General features: G+C 52.4%; 7 protein-coding genes across 7 annotated transcripts; 3 read left to right on the top strand and 4 right to left on the bottom strand.

Annotated features, from left to right (window-relative positions):
• Positions 1-1,579: 1,579 nt before the first annotated feature.
• Positions 1,580-2,724, top strand: SNOG_14031 (hypothetical protein; the record flags this gene model as incomplete). Its single annotated transcript, XM_001804178.1, has 2 exons — positions 1,580-2,565; positions 2,619-2,724. The coding sequence occupies 2 exons, from the start codon at positions 1,580-1,582 to the stop codon at positions 2,722-2,724; spliced, it is 1,092 nt and encodes a 363-aa protein (XP_001804230.1).
• Positions 2,725-7,131: 4,407 nt separating this feature from the next.
• Positions 7,132-7,543, top strand: SNOG_14032 (hypothetical protein; the record flags this gene model as incomplete). Its single annotated transcript, XM_001804179.1, has 2 exons — positions 7,132-7,199; positions 7,327-7,543. 2 exons carry the CDS (start codon positions 7,132-7,134, stop codon positions 7,541-7,543), a joined length of 285 nt encoding a protein of 94 aa, XP_001804231.1.
• Positions 7,544-10,017: 2,474 nt separating this feature from the next.
• On the bottom strand, positions 10,018-10,212 carry SNOG_14033 (hypothetical protein; the record flags this gene model as incomplete). Its single annotated transcript, XM_001804180.1, has 2 exons — positions 10,018-10,094; positions 10,116-10,212. 2 exons carry the CDS (start codon positions 10,210-10,212, stop codon positions 10,018-10,020), a joined length of 174 nt encoding a protein of 57 aa, XP_001804232.1.
• A 424-nt stretch (positions 10,213-10,636) lies between these two features.
• Positions 10,637-12,049, bottom strand: SNOG_14034 (hypothetical protein). Its single transcript, XM_001804181.1, has 2 exons — positions 11,891-12,049; positions 10,637-11,803 (listed from the first exon to the last, which is right to left on the bottom strand). The coding sequence occupies exon 2, from the start codon at positions 11,498-11,500 to the stop codon at positions 10,778-10,780; it is 723 nt and encodes a 240-aa protein (XP_001804233.1). The 5' UTR covers positions 11,501-11,803; positions 11,891-12,049; the 3' UTR covers positions 10,637-10,777.
• A 723-nt stretch (positions 12,050-12,772) lies between these two features.
• Positions 12,773-14,160, bottom strand: SNOG_14035 (hypothetical protein; the record flags this gene model as incomplete). Its single annotated transcript, XM_001804182.1, has 4 exons — positions 12,773-13,650; positions 13,700-13,865; positions 13,910-14,064; positions 14,115-14,160. 4 exons carry the CDS (start codon positions 14,158-14,160, stop codon positions 12,773-12,775), a joined length of 1,245 nt encoding a protein of 414 aa, XP_001804234.1.
• A 386-nt stretch (positions 14,161-14,546) lies between these two features.
• Positions 14,547-17,853, top strand: SNOG_14036 (hypothetical protein; the record flags this gene model as incomplete). Its single annotated transcript, XM_001804183.1, has 4 exons — positions 14,547-14,627; positions 14,689-14,900; positions 14,968-15,332; positions 15,422-17,853. The coding sequence occupies 4 exons, from the start codon at positions 14,547-14,549 to the stop codon at positions 17,851-17,853; spliced, it is 3,090 nt and encodes a 1,029-aa protein (XP_001804235.1).
• A 1,107-nt stretch (positions 17,854-18,960) lies between these two features.
• On the bottom strand, positions 18,961-20,830 carry SNOG_14037 (hypothetical protein; the record flags this gene model as incomplete). Its single annotated transcript, XM_001804184.1, has 2 exons — positions 18,961-20,588; positions 20,785-20,830. 2 exons carry the CDS (start codon positions 20,828-20,830, stop codon positions 18,961-18,963), a joined length of 1,674 nt encoding a protein of 557 aa, XP_001804236.1.
• Positions 20,831-20,859: the final 29 nt, after the last annotated feature.

Raw genomic sequence — 20,859 nt, forward strand, 5'->3', positions numbered from 1 at the left:
TTTGGAGTTGTGAAACCAGAGTTAAGCGCCGGCCACCTGGTCTGGTCGGCTAACATAGCCCGCTTGAATGATGGCAGACATCATCCCAGAGCCAACTGCTGGGTGATGCCTGGTATTGAGTGCCTTCCTGAGGCGAGCGTTGTGGCTGGTGTCCTGTCATGACACGGTTGTTGAGCCTCGTTGTGCCGCTCAGGCTTACAGCACCATACAAAGTTCAAAATCTTGCCGCGGAATTTTCCGCGCTTTCCATGCGTTTAGAATATTCATGCGACCTAGTGCAAGGCTGATTGTCGTCCAGAACCTCATACCATTGTGTATCAGACCATTTCGGCTGGTCCTACCATCAGAGCGGCTAAGGAGCGCCCGCATTGTTTTACTGAAGGTGACGCATCTGCCTTTTGTTGCAGCAATCTGGTGTTACGAACAGCTTGCCGATGCCCACCGGCGTGACCCTAGGGTAATGTCTCTCAGCGGACCCCAAACGCCATTGCCGTCGAAGAAGCCTCTCCGCTTAGCCGTCAATACGCCTCGCCTGCTGTTGGCAGACTCGCAAGCGACGCCGAACTCACCAGGAAATATGCAGCAAGCAAGTCGGCCTCACACACGAGTGGGGCCAACCGAGCCCGATCCACAACTCAAAACGCTGGTGCTGAAGCTTACCAGGCAGGTTGAGCAACTCACAGAATTGGTATCGCAGCTTCAAGAGCAGCGCGAAGCGACTGTGGTCGCTTGAAGGCCGGCGCTTCCAGCCGCTCGTAGTATACAGGCATATCCTGCTAAGGGATCAACCAACACCGGATAAAACTCATGGAAATCCGCTTTATCCAATTCATCACAGCATCTATACTTTGACGCATGTGCCACTGACATTCGGTATCCGACGCGCTCGACAGCGTCCGAGCTAGCAGGTGAGCAAATGTCGACGGCATCACCATCTTAATGCAGGTAACGACGGCATTCAAATTGGCATGATTTTCTTAAGCCCGCCATTGCAGCAGGGATGCATCCACTCTGAGCGTCTGCCTGCGCCTCAGGCTGCAGCCGGTGCGAATCTGATTTGTGTTCGGGCCGCTGAGACCTTCCCGAGAGCTTGGGTCTAGTTCAAAGTCCCCGGCCCACGCCACCATCCAGTCGTGCAGGGGTGCCTGCATGCTGCACTGCGCTACTCTGCTTGTGTATACCCTGGCCTTCTCCCCCTCCGCGTCAGACGGCCCCAGCCCCATGCAGCTAACTGGCGCCTGCCGCCCATGCGGCTCGAGCTCACCATGTTCATGCTGTCCCTGTCTAGTACGATTTCTGGGAATCTGCCTCACTGTTCAAAAGCCCACTGTTCGAACGTACCGAATTGAGAAGACACTGCCGCAGTGCTCAGACCTGACGTTCTATACAGCATTTGCTGCAAGTCCCCACAACCTACATCACGCAGATATATTCCGCGTTGGAACGCCCTGCAGCTTCTTTTTTCAGTCTTCGACATCGACCTATTCTTGCACACCCCTCTCCTTCGACTTGGCCAAACAATATCTAGTTCTTTGTGCAACGTATCAAGACAACCCTTCCTCCACTGGATTCCTTGATCATGTTGCGGTACCCGGACCAACCTACACCTCCTTTCAACTCTCCATACCAACAGCAATCGGAAAGTTCATCCATGCTTGAATCGCCATACCCCTCTCCAAACCGCCACGACGGTCAACAAAAATACACTGAAGGCCTTGGTCTATACGACTATCACACTTCGCTTCCACGTGGTCTACCTCCATCTCCACAGCCTTCTGAGAACTGGAACCCACAAATGTCAACTGGTGTCTCCCCACTAATGACTGATACAATCGCGGATCCTTGGACGTCTGGAGCTTTCGACCATCCCGTCACCCGTTCTCCATTACCTTGGGCGTCTGCTCACAACTCGCCTCGGTCTTCGCTGTCATCGTGCACACGCGAAATGTCGGCCTTCTCACATGACGGGTCCGAGCAAGCTTTTCCTGGAGTCAAGGTCGAGTATCCCGGTTGGGCTCAAGAGATGAGATGGGGGGCTGCTGAACCAGCAGATATGCGTGGGTTGTCTTCGTCGCGAAACCCATCCCTCACAGTAGCTCCCGAGCGGCTCAATTCCGATGTGTTCTCGTATGAGCACACGTATGGAGTTCATCCAGTGCCAAAGCTAGAGTCAACGCCCATGTACGACTACAACAACCGAACCTTTGAACGAGAAACATCCGAGGACAGCACTGTACGAGATCAGTCTCGGTCCAACTACTCGTCTATAAACGTACCAACGGAGCGCGCCCGTAACCGAAGACACACTGACCCTGCCAACGCTCCATACCGTTGCCCCTCATGCCCCGACAAAGGCTTCAAAAGGCGATATAATCTGAATCAACACATGTTGCTTCACGAGCCCAACCGAAGAAAGGAGAACCCTTGTCCAGTCGAGGGCTGCTCGCAAGAGTTCAGGCGAAAGACGGACCTTGCGCGCCATGATCAAAGCGTTCACCAGAAGGTCAGGCCTTACAAATGTTCGCGCTGTTCCAGAAGCTTTCCACGGAAAGACACGCTGCGGAGGTAAGCTTTGACAGACTTGATCCCCACAGCCGCGAGACTAATATCACACCCAGACACGAGGACGATGGATGTACCCGGCGCAATCAGGTACCTGTCACAGATTCGCGGGTGCTCACGCAGCTCCGACACGATGGGTATGCACCGGCGACCGGACTATAGGTGGTAATCGCGTCGAATTGTGGTATATTCTGATCACATCAAGATCAAGCGTGGGTGTATATTGTTGATTGCTTGCGAATTTGTGTCCGACATGGAACTGTGCATACACGGCGTTATGGAGCGCTCTCCGAGCTTGGGTGCAATAGATAGGTTTGCGGCAACGCATAGCTACGAATGGCTTCAACAAGAGTCATACATTGCTGTTTCTACTGTATAGTACTGCTTTGGATCCAACATGCTCCCAATAATTCCCCCACAGTGATCATGACATCCTGGCGCCTTGGCGGTGACATCCATATCTCCAGTTTCATTGTTCTTGAAGTGCATCACCACCCACTCCCGTCCACTAAACATGTCCATCAAATTTGCTTTACCCAGACGCTTTGCGCCTAATTACCGGACGCCAAAACTGGTACGGTATGCGATGTATGCATGGATTTGGGCGAAGATTGGCACACGCCACCTTGATCGATCCTTGGGTGCCGTTCACGGTTGACCGGTCTCCACAACGTCTTTTGTACAACCGCGCATCGACGGGGGTCTTACGGGGATCATGCCGTAGCACAACAAGGGTCGACATGGCGCTTGCGCGAATTAACATGAGGGCGCCTAAATCCCTGCTACCTGCAAGCGATTCACATCGCGCTTACCCACCATTCGTCAATCACACGCTCTATGCGGCGCGGTGCTCCACACCACCAACGGTCCCACTCTGGAGTAATTACACGCTCAGCCCTCCTTCGCTGGTTATATTACTTCCAGTCCTTTTCAGGGCTCGACCTGCACCTCTCCTGCGGCGAAGTTCGACGGCGGCTGTTGCTGTCCTAAGTTGGATCACCAGTCTATGACTTGCATGGCAGCTCGCGAGCGACAGCGCGCCCTCCTTCACTACGTTTCCAGGCCAAGTACATCTTTGTCTGGACTAATCCATAGCGTCCTGGTGGGCGCTTAATGCTTGGACAGTGGGCCACGTCTTATCTTAATCGAGCCACGTCGGTTGACCTGGCCCCGTGCACATGGAAGCACTAAGGCTCCCACGTCACTGCTACCTCCCACTACAGCAGATGATCCTGGCCAAAACGATAATGTTCCGTTTAATGATGCGCGTAGCAGCCTCGACTTGCTCGGCTACAAACCTGCACGTCTATGGCATGGAAGTGGTGTGCGTTTGCTGCCTAAAGATCCAGGAATTCGGGTCAACCCAGGCCACAGCTGCAGACTCAGCCCCCATCCAAATAGCAACTTCCGGCTTCATCCCCGAACCCAAGCGACAATTTGAGTACTTTCACGGATGATTACAGTTTCTGCGTCCCACATCGGCTGAGACGCTGCTACACGATCACATGACTCTCCACGGTATGCGAGAGACGCTCGCATCGACGGTTCCTTCCAGCTCCAAGACTCACTAGTGCTGCATGCCCGGCATTGCAATCCACTCGACCCTCCGCGGGATGTCGAGATCGAGAAGCAGATCGCCCCGGTCATGCCCAGACAGAATTGCTCAAGTGAAACGATACCCACCCAACAAGGGCTCTTGGGGCACCAGTCGCCGATGCGCATCGCCGACATGCTCTCGCAAATAGTCCCCAGACTGCCTTCACAGTGACACAACAGAACTGCAGGGGCAATCATACGTTCGGGCTGAAGATGCATCTGCCATCTCATTGGTGAAAGTTCCCAACAACCCTGCGTCAGCACTATAGAAGTTGCTCCGTGCTTACGCAGCGGGCATCTGTAGGTGATCAGTACCCGTTGTGAGTGGTTCCATCCTTGGTAATCTTCCTGAGCAGGTTGCTCCGTGCTACGTTCGAGTACTCCTAGTCAAGTGTGACAACAGCATGTTCGATCGCGACCGACTCAGAGTTGGGCTCTGTGTGATGCAGACCACGAGCAACTCAGGTCGCGACCAACGACCAGAGACGCGGGAGTGTGCCACACTTGATCACAACACGGGGTTCTACAATGCTGTTTCGACTACACACCAGTGTTAGTTTACAAGACTACCGATTCTTCCTTGGTGTTATGCATGTTGTAGCAGTACGAGTCCGGCTTTTGAAGGCTTCATTCGAGTTGTACGGATCGGGTACATTACCCACCAATGAGCGTTGCGCAACTGGTATTACCAAGTACTTGCGAGAATGCAACGAGCGCCGACTCATGTTGTGCAGCGTTGTAAGCAGTCAAATGAAGGAGGTTTACGTACTAGTTTTTATGAGACGATCTCTACTTGAGGTATGTGGTCATCAAGTCTCTTGATGGCCGAGTAGACTGCAGAAGAGTTCTCAGACTGTATATTCCAACTTCCGTGCGACTCCAAATTGCGCCACTGAACCATGGCCGCCAATAATTTCCCCATCCCCTCACCTCGCAAGATATCGTCTCATTTCATCGCAATGGTTGCTAATGTTAGCAAAACGAGCAAGATAGCTCACAATATAAGAAGTTTTTGCGCGGTGAAGATCATATGGTCTGACATTGCATGTGTACATATAGGTATTGATCGGTTTTCCAGTTGGCACCTATCGTTTCATTGGGGATGATCTCAAGAATCACAAAAGCCCGCCTCTAATTTGCATAACCAGGCTGGTCAAATCGACCACAAAGAGTCGGATTGCTATCCACAGAAGAACGAGCACCCGCGGTGGCGTGCCTTACGCCCGATTCTAACATTCCTGGGTATCTGCGCGCCGGGCCTGGGATTCCCGCTCACATGGCGCTGGGAATGATTGAGCGCTGAGGCCACGTGAACGTAGTGCAGTCAGCGTCCCAAAGAGCATTGAAGAGACGTCTTGTGTCACGAAGGCTATAAGCGTAGAAGCGCGTCTACTTCTCGTGAGTCGTCCAAGAGAGACGCGATTACCCCAGCACAGCCGCGGTGCATCCGCTGCAAACGCAAGGCGCTTTAGCGAGGTCTTTTGCCGCGATCTGGCGCCCAGATAAGCGCGATCTGCGCCAGGGCCGCCTAGCTCGCGTTAAACAGACGCAGCTAAAGCCAACGTCGTCACATTTAAGCGATTCAGGCTACAAATCTCGTCCGAGTCAGAGCGCGGCAGAAATCTGACAGATCCTCCTTAGCGTCTCATATGTGTTTTCAAATGCACCATATGCAATTGACACAAAACAAAAAGCAACATCCAAGATCGCAAAAGTACCACCTCTTGGTTCACACAGCTTGCAACACGTTGGTTGATAGATGCTAAACCTTCGGCACGGCCTGCAAGCTTAGCGATTCCGACGGTCACAATTTCAAATCCGCGCATTTGATAGCGCGACGATGTACTTGGTAACCGTTGGGCTGGACGGAACGGACGAAACTGCCCCTCAGCAAAGGAACGACATGCTTGCATGGTGGAGAATCATGAAAGCTGCCTATAGGCTAGAGAAGCCGATATCTGCGATACTAGGCATAGGACGGGCGCTCATTGTCGCTCCTACCTGTTTGAGACAGGCTACGTACAGGAGGACTCAAATAGCCACAGGGTTCAGATCGTTCGCACAAAGGCCCACTTTCCCTACTCCCCGAGCGGAGCAATCATAGTTCATACGGCTGTATAGCTAAAGCCGACCGCCCACAAGCTCGTGGAAATTCCAACATTGCACGACCGCACATTCTCTTTTCGACTCTTTCCAGTATACCAGGCACATATGTTATGCGAACATCCGAGTATCGCAGGATTGTAACTGCGACATGGTTATCCTATACGATCACACTGTTTTCATGTCGCCGAAGAATCGATGCAAAGTAGCCGTGGCAATAACTATTTTGCGCAAATCTGGAGCGGACGATTGTCTTCCCACAAACAGAGACCCCTGACCCATTGAGGCCAGCCTCGTCGCTATTGTTCCGTTGGAAATCCAGCGACCTGGTAAATGAGCATCCGTAGTTCATTATTGTGAGCTTGGCAATGTTCCGATTGGCCAGAGCTGGCGTGATAATTGCTGCGCTTATTCGCGCGTCCCGAAGTCATCGAAGCGGAGCCAGAAACGCCAAAATCAAGCCGCTTACTCGATTCATTCACAATATTATGATTCTTCAAGGGAGATCCCGAGACGCAGCTTCGCAATGAGCAAGAGCGCTTCTGACACCACTAGCGTCTCGATGTGTTTAGTAGATCTCGGCAAGTGTACCGACAGCATGGTTCACTGCCCGTTTCCTGTCTGTAGAAGTGTGTTGCATTGATTCCTTCTCACGAGCAATCTCCTCACGCCTCCACACGCATTCATGCCTAGCACCGCGTAGAAATAGATCAGGCGTCGGAAATTTTAGTGATACTCGAAGAACATCTGGTTCGGCGGCATCTGACGCGCTGCTCGGCCTTGGGCCTGATAAGATATGGGCGCCGCGGCGGCAAATATGGCCCGTTTAACGGCGAAAATTCCTCAGATCCCAAGGCAGCGAATGCCGAAATGGAAGTCTGCCGCCTTGTCCTACAGAAGCCGTACGATCATACCATCAAAATGCCTTGGATTCTATTGTATGTGGGACGTCTCGCTTCGAATCTGAGCCAGGCCAACCCTGCGTTGCGGTCCTCGAGGCAATCGAGGCAACATTCACGCTCCTTAACATGACTCGCCGGTATTGGTATACTGGATGGTATGTAGGCCCTTCGACCTTCACGGATGCGGAACAGGCGAGGCTCTGACGATGACATCAGACACCGTCGTGGTCAGAGCAGGCTTAACTGGCGCTTTCAATCATCGCAAGGCTGCATCTTACCGGTCAACCGCTCGGCAAGCACTGAGCCGGCGTCAAGATGCGCTACGTGGTCAGGCAGAACTGATGAACGTCGGCAAGCGCCGATCAAACGTGCATTCTTAGAACGAGCACAAGACAGCCCTTGGTCAGCACATTACTTCGGACAAGGACCTTCCCCACACAAAGACCGCATGAATGAGCCTGGAATACCACCATCCAAGGACTGTTACACTCGGGTATACCTTGGGATATGGACTAGCGTACAAAGTACAGAAAATGTTGAGGCTGTGCCGGTCCCCTTGTGGCAGTGAATTAAGCGCCGGGCGAAGACTAGCTCATACGATCAGCACACACCCTGCAGATGGCCCCCATAACCAACAAAGCATCGCCCAAGTCTGTCATTAAGGCAGTAGCTTGATAAGCCCATGCGGGGCTTTCGAACAATTACCCTCCACTAAGATGTACAGACAAGTGAATGTTAGTGTCTTCACACGTCAACATCCAAGGCCACACACCCCACAAGTACACGCACCCCTGCTACACAAGCTTGAACAGTGCGATTGGAGATCGCACTTTGAAACCACAGCGCAGAAACAATTGCGCGCGTCAGGACCGCCCATAGCCATTTGGGCGATACGCAAACCCAACGCAAATACCTCTAGCAATTGAGTGCAATTGATCTGGATCCCATTTACTGCATCGTGCCCCACTCAGCGAGCAGCATACCGGTTGAGGAAAGAAACGCGTCTTGAGCTTTGACACGATTGGCCCCCTCACTATGTACAGCATGTGGAAGAAGGTCGCCGCTTTCCCCGAAGAAACAAGTCTACCGAGGCAAGACCCATTGCGATACATACCACGTAGACGTGCAAAGGCCCTACCGCGGTGTAATGACTGATTGATCGGACAGCATGTCAACAAAGCAGATCCATCACTGGTCGAAGATGCCTTGCACAAGAGAGCACATTCCGACGCAAAAGTGCTGCGACGACTCCGCGGCTGTTCTATGTATATATGACACCGATGGATCAAGTAAGGCAGAGCTCTGTGCCGCGCGGGTAAGGCTTCTAGCGGCAACAGCCGCGGCGCCTACCATCATCTCACATGTGGGGGAGTTTCGTGTAAATCCATCGTAAGCACTGAATGGTTTACAAATAGATACAGGGGCTGAGATGATTCTTTCACATGGTCAGGAAGGTGTGGTCAAAAACATTTACTAAACGCGATTTTGGCCCCCACGAGAAGCCGCACCCTGGCTTGACTCCTCCTTTACGAGGATGTTAGAAGTACGAATCCCGACTACACCATGCATAGCTTCTCACTGACCGATCAAGCTGTGTTCTGCATATGTTCTCCCGCGAACTATGATTCCTTCGGCCGCCCGCATACTCGATCCGTCTCGTGACGGAAACGGGCGAGTGAGGACCTAGGCCATGACGTCCGTCGCTCATAGAATACATCGAGACCCGCCATCGCCTGGGTATTACTTCCTTCGACTTTGAGTTACCGACAACATGGCCAAGGGGTCAAGGATTGCTCCTGTGCTCATCACTGTCAATCTCGTAACCAACCCATGGATCCATCAAGCCTCGCGTACCACCAACTTTACGCCCTGCTGCAGCAACGGTCTGACTGCATATACCACGAGAGGTTCGGGATGCGAATCCAACACCGTTGGAGTGGGCGCTTTTCTGGGAATTAAAAGCTGGTCAGCCAATTACAATAGCCAAATAAGTTGAATTTGTGGTAAGTTGGACCGAGTGTTTGCGGTCTCAGCAAAGTACTACTCAGCCTCGTTTCAAGGGAGTGACTGCGGTGGCATGTTTCAACATCTACCAGATATTCAGCCTGGGTTACTGGTAATCAACAACTACTGCCCGAACAGCTGGCACGGACGACGGACGTAACGCTACAAATCGTGTAGAGCATGTTTTGAGGTCATTACGCCCCACGGCCCATTAGGAAGGCTGCTCGCAAGGCAGTGCCATGGGTATTGACAAGGGCAAGCGACCGCCCGTTGAACTAGCAAGGCTTATGAGCACACCAACAGTATGGCGTCCGTAAATATCTAGATAGGCTATGGTATCGGAGGTCGAAGTCGGGTATAGCACCACGTGCGACGGAACTTTCCATGTGTAGGGCGTACATCAGACGGAACAGGGGAGATTCAGTTCCGCCTGTGTGTGTGTGGGAGCACTGCATCTTCTGACATGATTGTAAAGCCGCGGATGAATGGTACACTCCTATCTCCGGTCACGATCATATACTCCAGTAACGATCTTCACGAAACACGTCATAGTAATAGCACCAGAGAATCCAGATATACATAGCCACCAGTAAAAACGCACGTCATTTACTCTGCCAAACATCCTAATCCAGAACACGTCATCCAAGGCAAGCAACAACACAAACAACGAGGCGTAAAGCCATCTCCCCCGCCTCCGCGCGTAGTCTACAAGCATACATCAAGGCAAGCAATCACAGATACAGCGAGGCGTAAGGCCATCTACCTCGCCTCCCCTTGTAGCCCCCATCAGGCGAGCATAAGCCGCCTCGAACCTTAACAGCACTGCATCGACAGTCTTGTTCAACACACATCAAGCCAGTTGGGCGTTATAACACGCCACTTTGGATAGACCTTGAATGCACGCGATTTCGCCTCCATTTGCATTGCCTGGTCGAACATAAAACGTACTCAGCAGCGAGGGCGTTTGAGTTCCAACGACTGTTAGGAAGGAAAGGTCGCGGAGAGATTCTGTATTCGAAGGAAGGAAGTGGACGGTACCAGACATGTTTTCTTAGCTTCGAAGAGGTGCTCAAGGTGGCGTGAGGTAAACGAACAGGCAGCCTGCATTCGCTGCAGTTTCTTTACTAGCAAGATAGTTGAACCAGTCGGTCTACATGCTTGACCTCGACATCGGGGACATGAGTATGTACCTCCGGACTCATGGGACCCGTGACCATGTTCTGAATAGCACAACTCCTAGTAAAATGAGTTGATCCATGGTAAAAACAATCTTAATTTGGACAAATCATCATCTATAACCTCCTTATTCACACGCATACATGCACGGTCTGCCAATCTTGTAACCTGTCTTACGGTTCTCTCTACGACGGTTACCCACAGTCACACATTGACCTGACTCGCACCCTTGACATCCGGAAGCAAGCCACATCGGACTCTCGGGCGTTTTCATACATCTGGGCTAAAAGAATGGAAATGACGTTTACTTGATTCACTGAAGAACATTTCATGTATATGATTTGATTGATTTACACTGCACAAGCACTTCGAGCTGTGCTCAGGAGTGGGTGGTCGTTTGGTACAGCTCCCCCAACCTTTTCCTATATCTACATTCATCGCGGTAGTGTGCGTGAAGTCGTGATCTCGATAACGATGACGTATGCCCTTAGATGAAGTCGCCGTCCCCAAAGCCACCAATAGCAGGAGTTCGGCGGTCGTCCGCCAGGTCCTCCAAAGCCACCAGGTCCACCGAAGCCACCTCCACCTGGAAAGCGTCCTCCACCACGGTTGTCTCGAGGTGCGCCACCAGGACCGATGGGATCGTATCTTGCGCCTGGAGGTGCCATGGGATCGTAGCCTCCTGCTCCACCTTGACCTCTGAACAGCGGATCGTCGAAGGTCGGGTGCATGCCACCGCCGAATCCACCACCTGGACGCGGTATTCCTGGACCTAGGTTTGGTCGAAGAGGGTCATTTGGCCCAAGACCCGGCGGGTAGAGGTCATCGTGCCCTATACCGACAGGATACCGGTCGTCTCGCAGACCGCCGCGGGCTGGTCTGTTGATCTCGTACTCGTCTTCAAAGCCTGGTATGGGTTCTGGCAGCGGGCGGTTGTCTCGGGGTCGCGCAAGCGGGTCTTGGAAGGGATATGGACGTGCCGGCTCTGGCTCGTTTGGGGGATCCCGCGCATCTGGGGGCTGACCTCGCCGCGGGGCTGATCGGTCTGCGGTGGAAGCTTGGTCGCGCTCGGTATTGCTCTCCTCAGCGCCTGCCTTCTGAAGTCCGGGCGCCAGTTTCTGGACGATGGAGATCTTGAAGAGTGATCCCGAGGTCATTCAACCGCCCTGCGGAAATGAAGAGGTCTTGCAGCTTCTTGGATACGTCTTCTGTCGATGTGTCTTGCGGGATCGTGAGAGGCAGGTTCGAGGGGGAGAGGTAGTCGTTCGTCGTGACATCGAAGTATGTCGTCTTGTCGTCGCCGATGGCGAGACCGTAAACAACAGACTTGCTGCCTAGTCGGTTCACTTTGACGAGGTACTCCATGGCGGACTGCGCGTGCGCATAGCGGAAGGCGTAGGAACTTGACGCGTTCCATTCGGCGGGGAGTGATTGCGGGTCCTCTGCATCTGAATGCGCCTCTATGAGTACTTGAGTATTCGCACTGCGGCAACAAAGGAAAGCAGGAGGAGCATGTCAAGGGGGGAGTGTGGGGGCTGTAGTCTCACCTATCCGTTCATCTTCTCCCAGCCCAATGAGCCTGAAGCCCACTGCTAGCATGCCCGCATGAACTGCAAGCGCTACAGCTTCCGTCCCGTTCTTAAGCTGGGGACCATCGCCCTTGGGTAGCGATGTCGCCATAAACAGTGCGAGGGAACCCGCGCTGAGCGGATTGCCCGTTGTATTGTCTTGCACCATCGTGCTCGTTCCCTGGGATGATGCTGATGTGAAAGAGTTTTGATGCAACGTGTGTAATTCAAGGGAGGAGTTGGGTCGCAGAGCGTAAAATGGTGTGATAGAGCAAGGGCAAGAGTAATGATGTAGAGACACTCACAGGCAGCAACAGCTACGAATCTACGAATTGGGAGCCAATGAGGTCAGAGGTGGGGAAGAGCTCCAGTAGCGCAGCCCTGATCCTTGTCAGATCGGAACGCAACCGCGCCTGCATGCATCTCGAGCCTCACCAGCCTGGCATACTGACTCTGCGTCCTGCGCACCATTGCACACTGTACGCTGAACACTGCACTTTGTTCACAACATGGCACTTCATTGACGTCACGACTTTCAGCCAAGCTGGATGCGGACAGAAAAACCATCGATTCACTGACCGCCGTGCGAGGATTCGAAACAAGCCTATACAAAAGCAATATGGAAGGAATCCCATCACAACGCTATGCTGTAACCGAGGGGAATAAGTAATGTAATCAAACGCCAAAGGCAATGCATCGAGTACTAGAAACCCGGAAATCAGTGAGCGACACAAGAGGAATCCACACACGGCGCGTCCTACTCCGGCACGTCTTGCAGACTGCTCGATGCGAGCTCATTGGGTTCGAGCAGCCTGGACTTTGTCAGCAGATGCCCAGTATGATTTGACCTGTCAGTTGTACTTACGAGTATTGCTTGTAGAGCGTACCCTCGCCACCCTTTTCCAGGTCAACATTGAACACGTAGTAGTTCCCTTCACTGGTCACCACCATGATCTGTGGTCCGTTGTTGCTCAGTGCGACCACGGTCCGAACAGGTCCAGCTGACGCCGCGTTTGGCGAGCGCGGTACCTTTACCCAGGCAAAGTCGCGCGATGGTTCCCATATCTCGGCAACGGCACTTGGAAGATATCCTCCCACAGTTGCCGCGAATGATTTGCCGACTGTTTGAGAGGTCCGCCGTATCATGCTTGCGAAAGTCGGGTTGAGTGGTTTGCGCTCCGAAGCTGCCATATCCGCTGTGCTACTTCCAAATTCGTCGGATATATCTTCGCTCGTTCGACTACTACTGCGCTGATGCGACGTAGAGAGCAATGTTGTAGGCCCAGAGGAAATGCTGTTGCTGCGGCTTGTGTTGGGCGCTCCAAGACGGAATATGTGCACAGTCTCAGTCGCTGAAGAAACGCTGAGTAGAGTCGACGTCGAGTTGAAGGACATGCTGAATATCCTTGCTGGTATGGATCCTCTCCTGAACTGGTACAGCTTCTGCGCGTCCGGAATCGAGAAGACACGGATGATGGTGCCTTTCTCTGAAGCCGTCGCCAACAGAGTGCCATCGTTGTTCAGCGCTATGCAAGATAGGGGAGAGTTGTGTGCTTCTATCACATTGACTGCCTCCATCTTGGTCGCATCGTATATCAAGATTTCTCCGCTTGTCGGCGCTATGTGATCCGACTTGGGCGGCGCGTGGGACGGAGGCTGGAAGGTAGCGGGCGCGGCTTTGGTGGGGAGAGGGTAGATGAGGTAGTTGTTCTCGGATGAGGCGGAAAGGGCGCATATCGCTGTGACTTGTTAGTGTGCGCAAGAGGGTAGACGACGCGTCTTGGGTACCATTCGGGTTGGGCGATGTCTTCTCAGTCCTGAGCATCTGCATGTTGCTGATGTCGTAGATGTAAAGCTCCGACTCCAGCACCACCACCAGTCGCTTCCTGTTCAACCGCATGGCCAGAATCGCCGTGCGGAAGGTCATTTCGCATATTGTGGAGTGCCTCTTTCCCTAGTCAGCATCCGGGGCAGCAAATAGGGCTCTCTGCAGCTGACCTTGGTGTTCTGAATCCGAAGTACGCGCGGTGACAGAGTGAGAGCGACCAAGGAGGTGGAAAAGAGCATTTCCAGGCTGGATACATCTCCTTCGCGCGACTCGGACTGCTTGTTGAACGGGTCCGTGGTGTATACCCGATAGCCGTTGCTGGTACCTATGCGCCGTGTTAGAACTCGCTACCTGGCGGATGGAGCTGCTACATACCCACGCCGAGGTGGCTGTGGTCCTGGTTGAACGTCACGAAGTTCATGGCGGGCGTGGATTCAGCTGCGACCAAGACCAAGATGCTCAGAGTTTAGAGATGGCAAATGAAGCTTGGGCCTGCCGTTCATGGGTCACCGCCGCGCGACCGAGTACGATTGACGTCTTGTGCTACCCAACGAAAGTGTTTGTTTGATGCGAAGACGGTGACATGTGTACCTGCGCTTGGTCACGGGAGCACGGCGACGCTCTCGTCGAGGTTGGAGTGAGGCTCGTGATGCGCGTCCGCCTGATGAACTCATAGCCCCGAGAGCCCCATCCGCACCTGCCTGCTGCAGGGATCAGCCTAGCCCCGCTTGTTCCTGCCCGAAAATCCACCACCGAATCCGGCTGTTTTGCTCTTTCTGCGTCGCGACAGTGTCTGCGACCTGCAAGATGAAGCCCAGAAATGGCCCTACAAAGCGCAAGAACAATGTGCGGTCCAAGAGGGAGAAGAGAGACGACGATGTTATGAACGTGAGAACAGCCCGCCACAACAACAGCATGAACCATCAACCCCATCTAACACTGACCACAGACGAACGACAGCAGCATTGTCTCCAAACGATGTGTGTCCAAGCTCTATTTCAGCAATGAACCCGACTATTACGAGCCATTCGCGCCCAAATACGTGCGCCGCAATCCACTCATCAATCGAGGCTATTGGCTTCGCATGCACGCCATCGAGCAGGCCGTGCTGCGATTCCTAGAGAAAGACAATGGCAAGCCGAAAGTTGTTGTGAATCTGGGGTGTGGATAGTGAGTAAGTCCATTTTCTGCACTTTGCAATTGAGCATTCACTGACCATACATGTAAGCGACCCGCTGCCCTTTCAATTCTGGCATCGATATCCGGCACTGACGAAGCATGTCACCTTTGTTGATGTGGACTATCCGCAGCTTATGGAAAGAAAGAGAGACCGCATGCTGACCAATGGTCTTCTCCGAGATGCACTGCTGAAGACGCAAGTGCGCTCATCGGAGCTCCCCGTGTACCTTCGCAGTGACCGGTACATGGCCATAGGATGCGACTTGAGACATCTTGGCCTTCTTGAAAAGACCTTGCGGGCCGAGCTTGATGTTCCCTCGTCTTCGGTACTCTTTGTGGCAGAAGTGTCCGCCACTTACATGCCCGTGGCGGATTCAGACGCACTCATCCGCTGGGCAAGCACGCTTGAAGACGGTAAGTCGTATGAAACCATGCAATGTGACATATGCTCACACGAGCAGCTCGCTTCTGCATACTAGAGCAATATCTGCCTCAAGGCCCAGATCATCCCTTCGCAAAGACCATGCTCGCCCACTTTAAGAAGTTGCAGGCCTCTATCCACGCCATCGAACGGTATTTGCCGTTGCAGCAACATAGTTCCCGATTTACAGAGTCCGGATGGCCAAGCCTGGAAATTGCTCGCAATTTGTGGGACCTCTGGTCGGACGATTCCTTTACCCCTCCTGCTGTCCGGCGGCAACTCGACCTCATCGAGCCGTTTGACGAATGGGAGGAGTTTGCGCTATATGGTGGACACTACTTCTTGCTGGTTGCATCCAACGCGGAGCTAAGGAACTCGACTGAGACATCAGGGACGGGTGTCACAACAAACCATGATGAAAAAACTAATGGCGCCGAGGAGATCAATTTGCTCCATATTGAAAGCCCAGCAGATGACCAGCTGACGCCGCGTCGTTTTGCATCTGTATTCAGGCTTGATGCGGCAGGCGTTGCGATCCATGGAGGACAAGGGCAGCGAACACGCCTGTCCAGTGTGGATGTACTAACACAAGACAATAAAGCACTCAAGTTTCAGCCTTCCTTTTCGCAGGGGCCTTCTGCACGCATGTGCCATACCGTCACATCAATAGATGATCGACAGGCTTTACTCGTTGGCGGGCGTGGATCTCCAACACAGGCCTTCAACGATTGCTGGCTCACTCGGGACGGTGTCTGGACCAAGGTCGACGACTTGGCAACGGCTCGCTACAGGCATTCCTCTGTGCCTGTGAGATCCGAGTCTGACGTATCAGAGGTTATCGGCGTTTTAGTATTTGGTGGCAAGACCAGTGACGGCACAGCCTTGGCTGACTGGACTTTCTGGACAGCCAACAACGGATGGCACAGCATACCCGTCGACGGTGACGGACCGCATCCATCGCCACGTTTTGGCGCCGCGATGTCGATGATGGGCACAGGTATCACTTCGGGGCTGCTTGTCGGCGGAATGTGTCAGAGCGGCACAGTTCTCCAGGACGTCTGGGAGTGGACCATCTCCATCACACCAACACTTCGTCTAACTTTTAAAGACCGCACCAATGACCTTCGGGGAGTTGGCTCGCATACCACCTATGCGCGGATAGGTGCCAGTCTTGTTCCGTGGGACAATTCACTCTTACTGATTGGAGGTGTTTCGAAATTCGGGATCCACTCTCTATCAGAAGACTTCTTGCTTCTTACGCCTAGTAGCGCGGAGATCAACATACGCCAGCCAGTTGTGCCGCTGCCTTCGACGTGGCCACTTCTCGTCGGCATGGGTGTGGTCGCAGTGTCCCGAGACGAATTCGTGATTGCAGGAGGTGGGGCAGTATGCTTTTCAATGGGCAGTTTTTGGAACGATGGATATCTTACGGTCACAAAAGCTGGCGTACAAGGTATGAGAATGTGGCGTAAGGTGCCGCTTCAGGTCGACGGCACAGCACAAGCGAAGCCACCAGGCGTGCCTCACAAAGGGCAGCCTATCAAGGCAAAAAAGACCTCCGGCTTGCGGACTGCAAAAGTGCCCCGCATACATTCTGAGTCAGCTGAGGCATTTGAGAAGCTGGTGGCGGCCGCAAAGCCAGTCATCATCGAGGGCCTCGATATAGGCCCGTGCACAGACCTCTGGACACTCGACTACCTGAAGGTGAAGATAGGTGTTGAGCGGGAGCTCGTGGTCCATGAGTGCAACTCAGACCGTATGACGTTCAAGGACAAGAACTTCCAATACGTCAAACGGACTACGGGTGAGTTTCTCGACGGCATAGCGCAAGGCACAAAATCGTACCTACGTGCTGTATCCTCGAGCCAACCAAACAAGCTCCCTACAAAACTTGAAGACGACTTTCCAGACATCGCAGCCGACTTCAAGATACCAGAGATCTTCGACGCAATCACACCTAACATACACAGCTCACCACTCCGCATCTCTGGACCCGTCTCTCTATGGCTGCACTACGACGTTCTCTCAAACATCCTATGCCAGATCCGCGGCACGAAGACACTCCATCTTTACCCTCCATCGGATGTCAAATACCTTGACTACCCGCCCGGTGGCTCCTCCTCCAACACCGACGTCCTCGCCTCCAAAGACCCCAAACTCCGCTTCACACACCCACATATCGCGTCTCTCAAGCCCGGCGACATCCTCTTCATCCCACCCATGTGGAGCCACACCGCAAATCCTGACGAAGGCGTCAGCGTTGCAGTCAATGTCTTCTGGAGAGGCCTTGACAAGGGCTATGCGGCTGGGAAGGATGTGTATGGCAATCGCGATTTGCAGGCATATGAGAATGGTAGAAGGGATGTGGAGAAGATTGTTAGGGCTTTTAGAGATGTGCCGTCTGATATTGCGAAGTTTTATTTGGATCGGTTGGCGCTGGAGATTGAGGAGGGTGCGGGGAAGATTGGAAAGAAAGGGAGGAGCGCGGATGAGGGTGCAGGGGAAGGGGAGTGATGTCGTAGAACTATGCCAATGCGATTGCTTAACAAAAATTCTTGCATCCAACTATGACACATCGCATCTGTCTATATTTAAGAACATACTGGGCTTGATCATGCAAGATCGCTGTCGCCCGTTTGTCTGCCTGCTCACCGCCACTAGCTGCGAGCCCGTTCACCCTCACCCCACTCTACACTGGCACACTTTACATCTCTCGGAGACTTGGTACCTTCCTAATGCGGCAACTATTTTTCATCGTTGAATGCAGTAAGAATTTCAGTGAATTAAAACTCTAGGTAAGCACTTAGGATATGACTAGAATGTTAAGAAAGAGTTACGAGGGCAGAAGAGTTAGTATATACTACACTAGGCAATTTCTTTTACTAGGTATCGATTGTAGTAGAATTTTGAGTAAATTGACGCCCTTGGTGAGTGTCAAGGGATTAATGAGCATCTTGAGCGAGAGTTGTGATAATAGGAGAGTTGGTATATACTGTATTGGGCAATGTTTACACGGTGTCGATTGTAGCAGATCTTCTAGTCAATTGCCCGCTATTGGTGAATATTAGCGAACAGTGAGATTCTTGGGGAAGAGTTAGGATAGCGAGAGAGTTGGTACACACCAGATTAGGCAAGATTTATAGAGGTGTCGGTTGCGGCAGATTTTAGAGTAATCTGCCGCTCTGAAGAGGATATCAAGAAGAAATTGCGTTGTGATAAGAGTGAATATGAATTAAGTAGGCACCCGGCACATTATTTTGTTGCCAAAGTTTACACTTAAAGTTACTGAGTCATTTCTCGCATGTGCGCTGAGAGCGAGACCGTGCGATAACATCAACAGCGTACATTACTTCCTAGCACTCTCTCGCCTCGTGACAAAGGATTTCCTAGTGCCTTTAAGGTCCTGCACACTGCAATTACTTCACTCTCCACCACTAGCTGCTTGATTCTCCTTCTTGCCATCTCATGCAGTACATCTCATACACGTACTGGCAGCAGCCCTAGCAGAAGACGTTGGCGTAGATGTCGTGATAATGCAAGCTCGGGTTGAACTCAGTGTGATTGAAAAAGAGGTATCTTGAGATGTAGGGATATTTAGTGCTATTGAAGTTCTTGCTGATTTCATGCCGGCCATGAAGCTTCGAATGTATCCCAGAGGTTATCCCAAGGGTATTCAAGTGTATCTAATGATAGGAATAGATCTGGCAAAGCGATGGGCTCATCTCCTGAGTAATCCGCGATGCCCACCTCTATCGGTTTATCATGCGATATGCTCGCCATAGTTTCGGTACGCGCTTCCTGTCTCGAATACGAGATAGTTTGGAAGGCGTCTGCAAGCTTCTGTATCGGCTCTTCGCACCTTTCGAGGCAGAAGTCTGCCAGGTCCCATTCGGACTCTTCTCTAGCTGTTCGAAGCCGGTCTCGGAAGACGATAAGCTTTGATATACATGATTTTTTCGTTGCTAGATCTTCACACTCAATTGTGCATCTGAGCAGAATTGTGGCAGCCGAAACGAGGAGATAGGATGTATAGGGGAGCCAAAACTCTTGCAGCTGCGCATGCTGCAGCGACGCGACAAAGTCCACAGTCGCGCATGATGCTTCTCGGAGACTTACAAGTCGGCAATACTGAATCTCTGTCGAAGATGTGGTTTCTTTCAGTGTTGCCTTGACCGCGAGGCGGCATGTAAGTAACTTTATAGACAAGAACGCAAACCACAGGTTGCTGCTTCCATTCACACTTGAAGCGCTTGTAAGGCGGTTGAATATGAGAGATGGTGGCAAATCTGCTAGCCAGTTGTCCAAGGCGTACTCTGTCTTCCTCAAGCACGTCCATAGCTCGTCCAGGTCCAGTCGAAGTGCATATACATGAGGAAGAACTTCCCCCAGTATTTGCGTGAGCTTACAAAGCTGTATAAAGGTCGACGCAGAGTTGAGGCACGACTGCGGAATTGTTGGAAAGGCGAGCATGTCAGAAGTAACGGGCGGAACATCGTAGTACCTAGGATTGATGGTGGGCGGTATGCCATGGCCGACACTAGACCAGTGATCATGTATGACGACACCCCACCACAGACGCATACGCACGTTCTTCTCGTGTACTGTAATTTTCCACGAAGATGGATCTCGGTGTAGGCCCAGGCTCTGTGCGAGAGTGACGACTCTTCCTGCATTCACGATATTACCAGTCACCGCTCTGACAGGCCTTCCCAACATGTCTAGCAAAGCAGCAGGGACTGTAGAAATGGTTGGGCCAAGAAAGTCGTCTTGGAGCGCGGTGATCGCGTTGTTCCAAATGAAGTTGAGATCGGGTCTTGGGTGCTGGCGGAGCACTTCGGACCTGTGCCAGTAGAGCAACGCTGAAGCGTACATGTCGCACATCAAAGTTGATGATACAAGATTATTGTTCTTTTGCCACAAATGAAGAAAGGTCTGCTCGTCCAGTATTGGAAAGCACGGGTGGAGGTAATCAAAGTAAAGCCTGCGCACTTCAGCAGCATGTGGGCTCAAGACTTGCTCGATGATCTCCCTCTGCGTTCCGCCAGGATCTGCTGATGCCTTTAAACCTTTACGGATCCTTGGAACTGTGAGGTAGACAATCGGATTTGTTGAGGCGGTCGATACTGTGCGGTACGGCTTGGCCATAGATTGAGACTCTATGGGCTTTGGAGATAGGTACTGCTCCAATACTGTGATGTCCTCGGCCATTTGAGGATCCATCATCACCGAAGACTCCATCGGAGAGGTATCTGTGACACCATGGTGGCTTTCTGAGTTCCGCATGTGGGATCTAACTCCCCTCATACCAGCCTCCACATGTGTTGACCTTCGCCGCTTAGCTGAGGTACTGCAAATTGTATATCAGCAAATCAGGTACCACTAAGCACGAGTTCTCAAGCTTATGCCTGGCACGCTCATACGAGCTACATCGACTCATCGACTTACCCAATTTGGTCTTGCTCCGCAACTGCCAGTTGCCCCACCGATACATAATTACAGGTCACATTTCTCTCGCGGCAA

The sequence above is a fragment of the Parastagonospora nodorum genome, assembly GCF_000146915.1.
Source record: "Parastagonospora nodorum SN15 chromosome Unknown scaffold_29, whole genome shotgun sequence".
Taxonomy (NCBI): Eukaryota; Fungi; Ascomycota; class Dothideomycetes; order Pleosporales; family Phaeosphaeriaceae; genus Parastagonospora; species Parastagonospora nodorum.

Coding starts and splice junctions, on each gene's coding strand:
- SNOG_14034 (XM_001804181.1), bottom strand. CDS start 11,500: ATGACCTCGGGATCACTCTTCAAGATCTCCATCGTCCAGAAACTGGCG.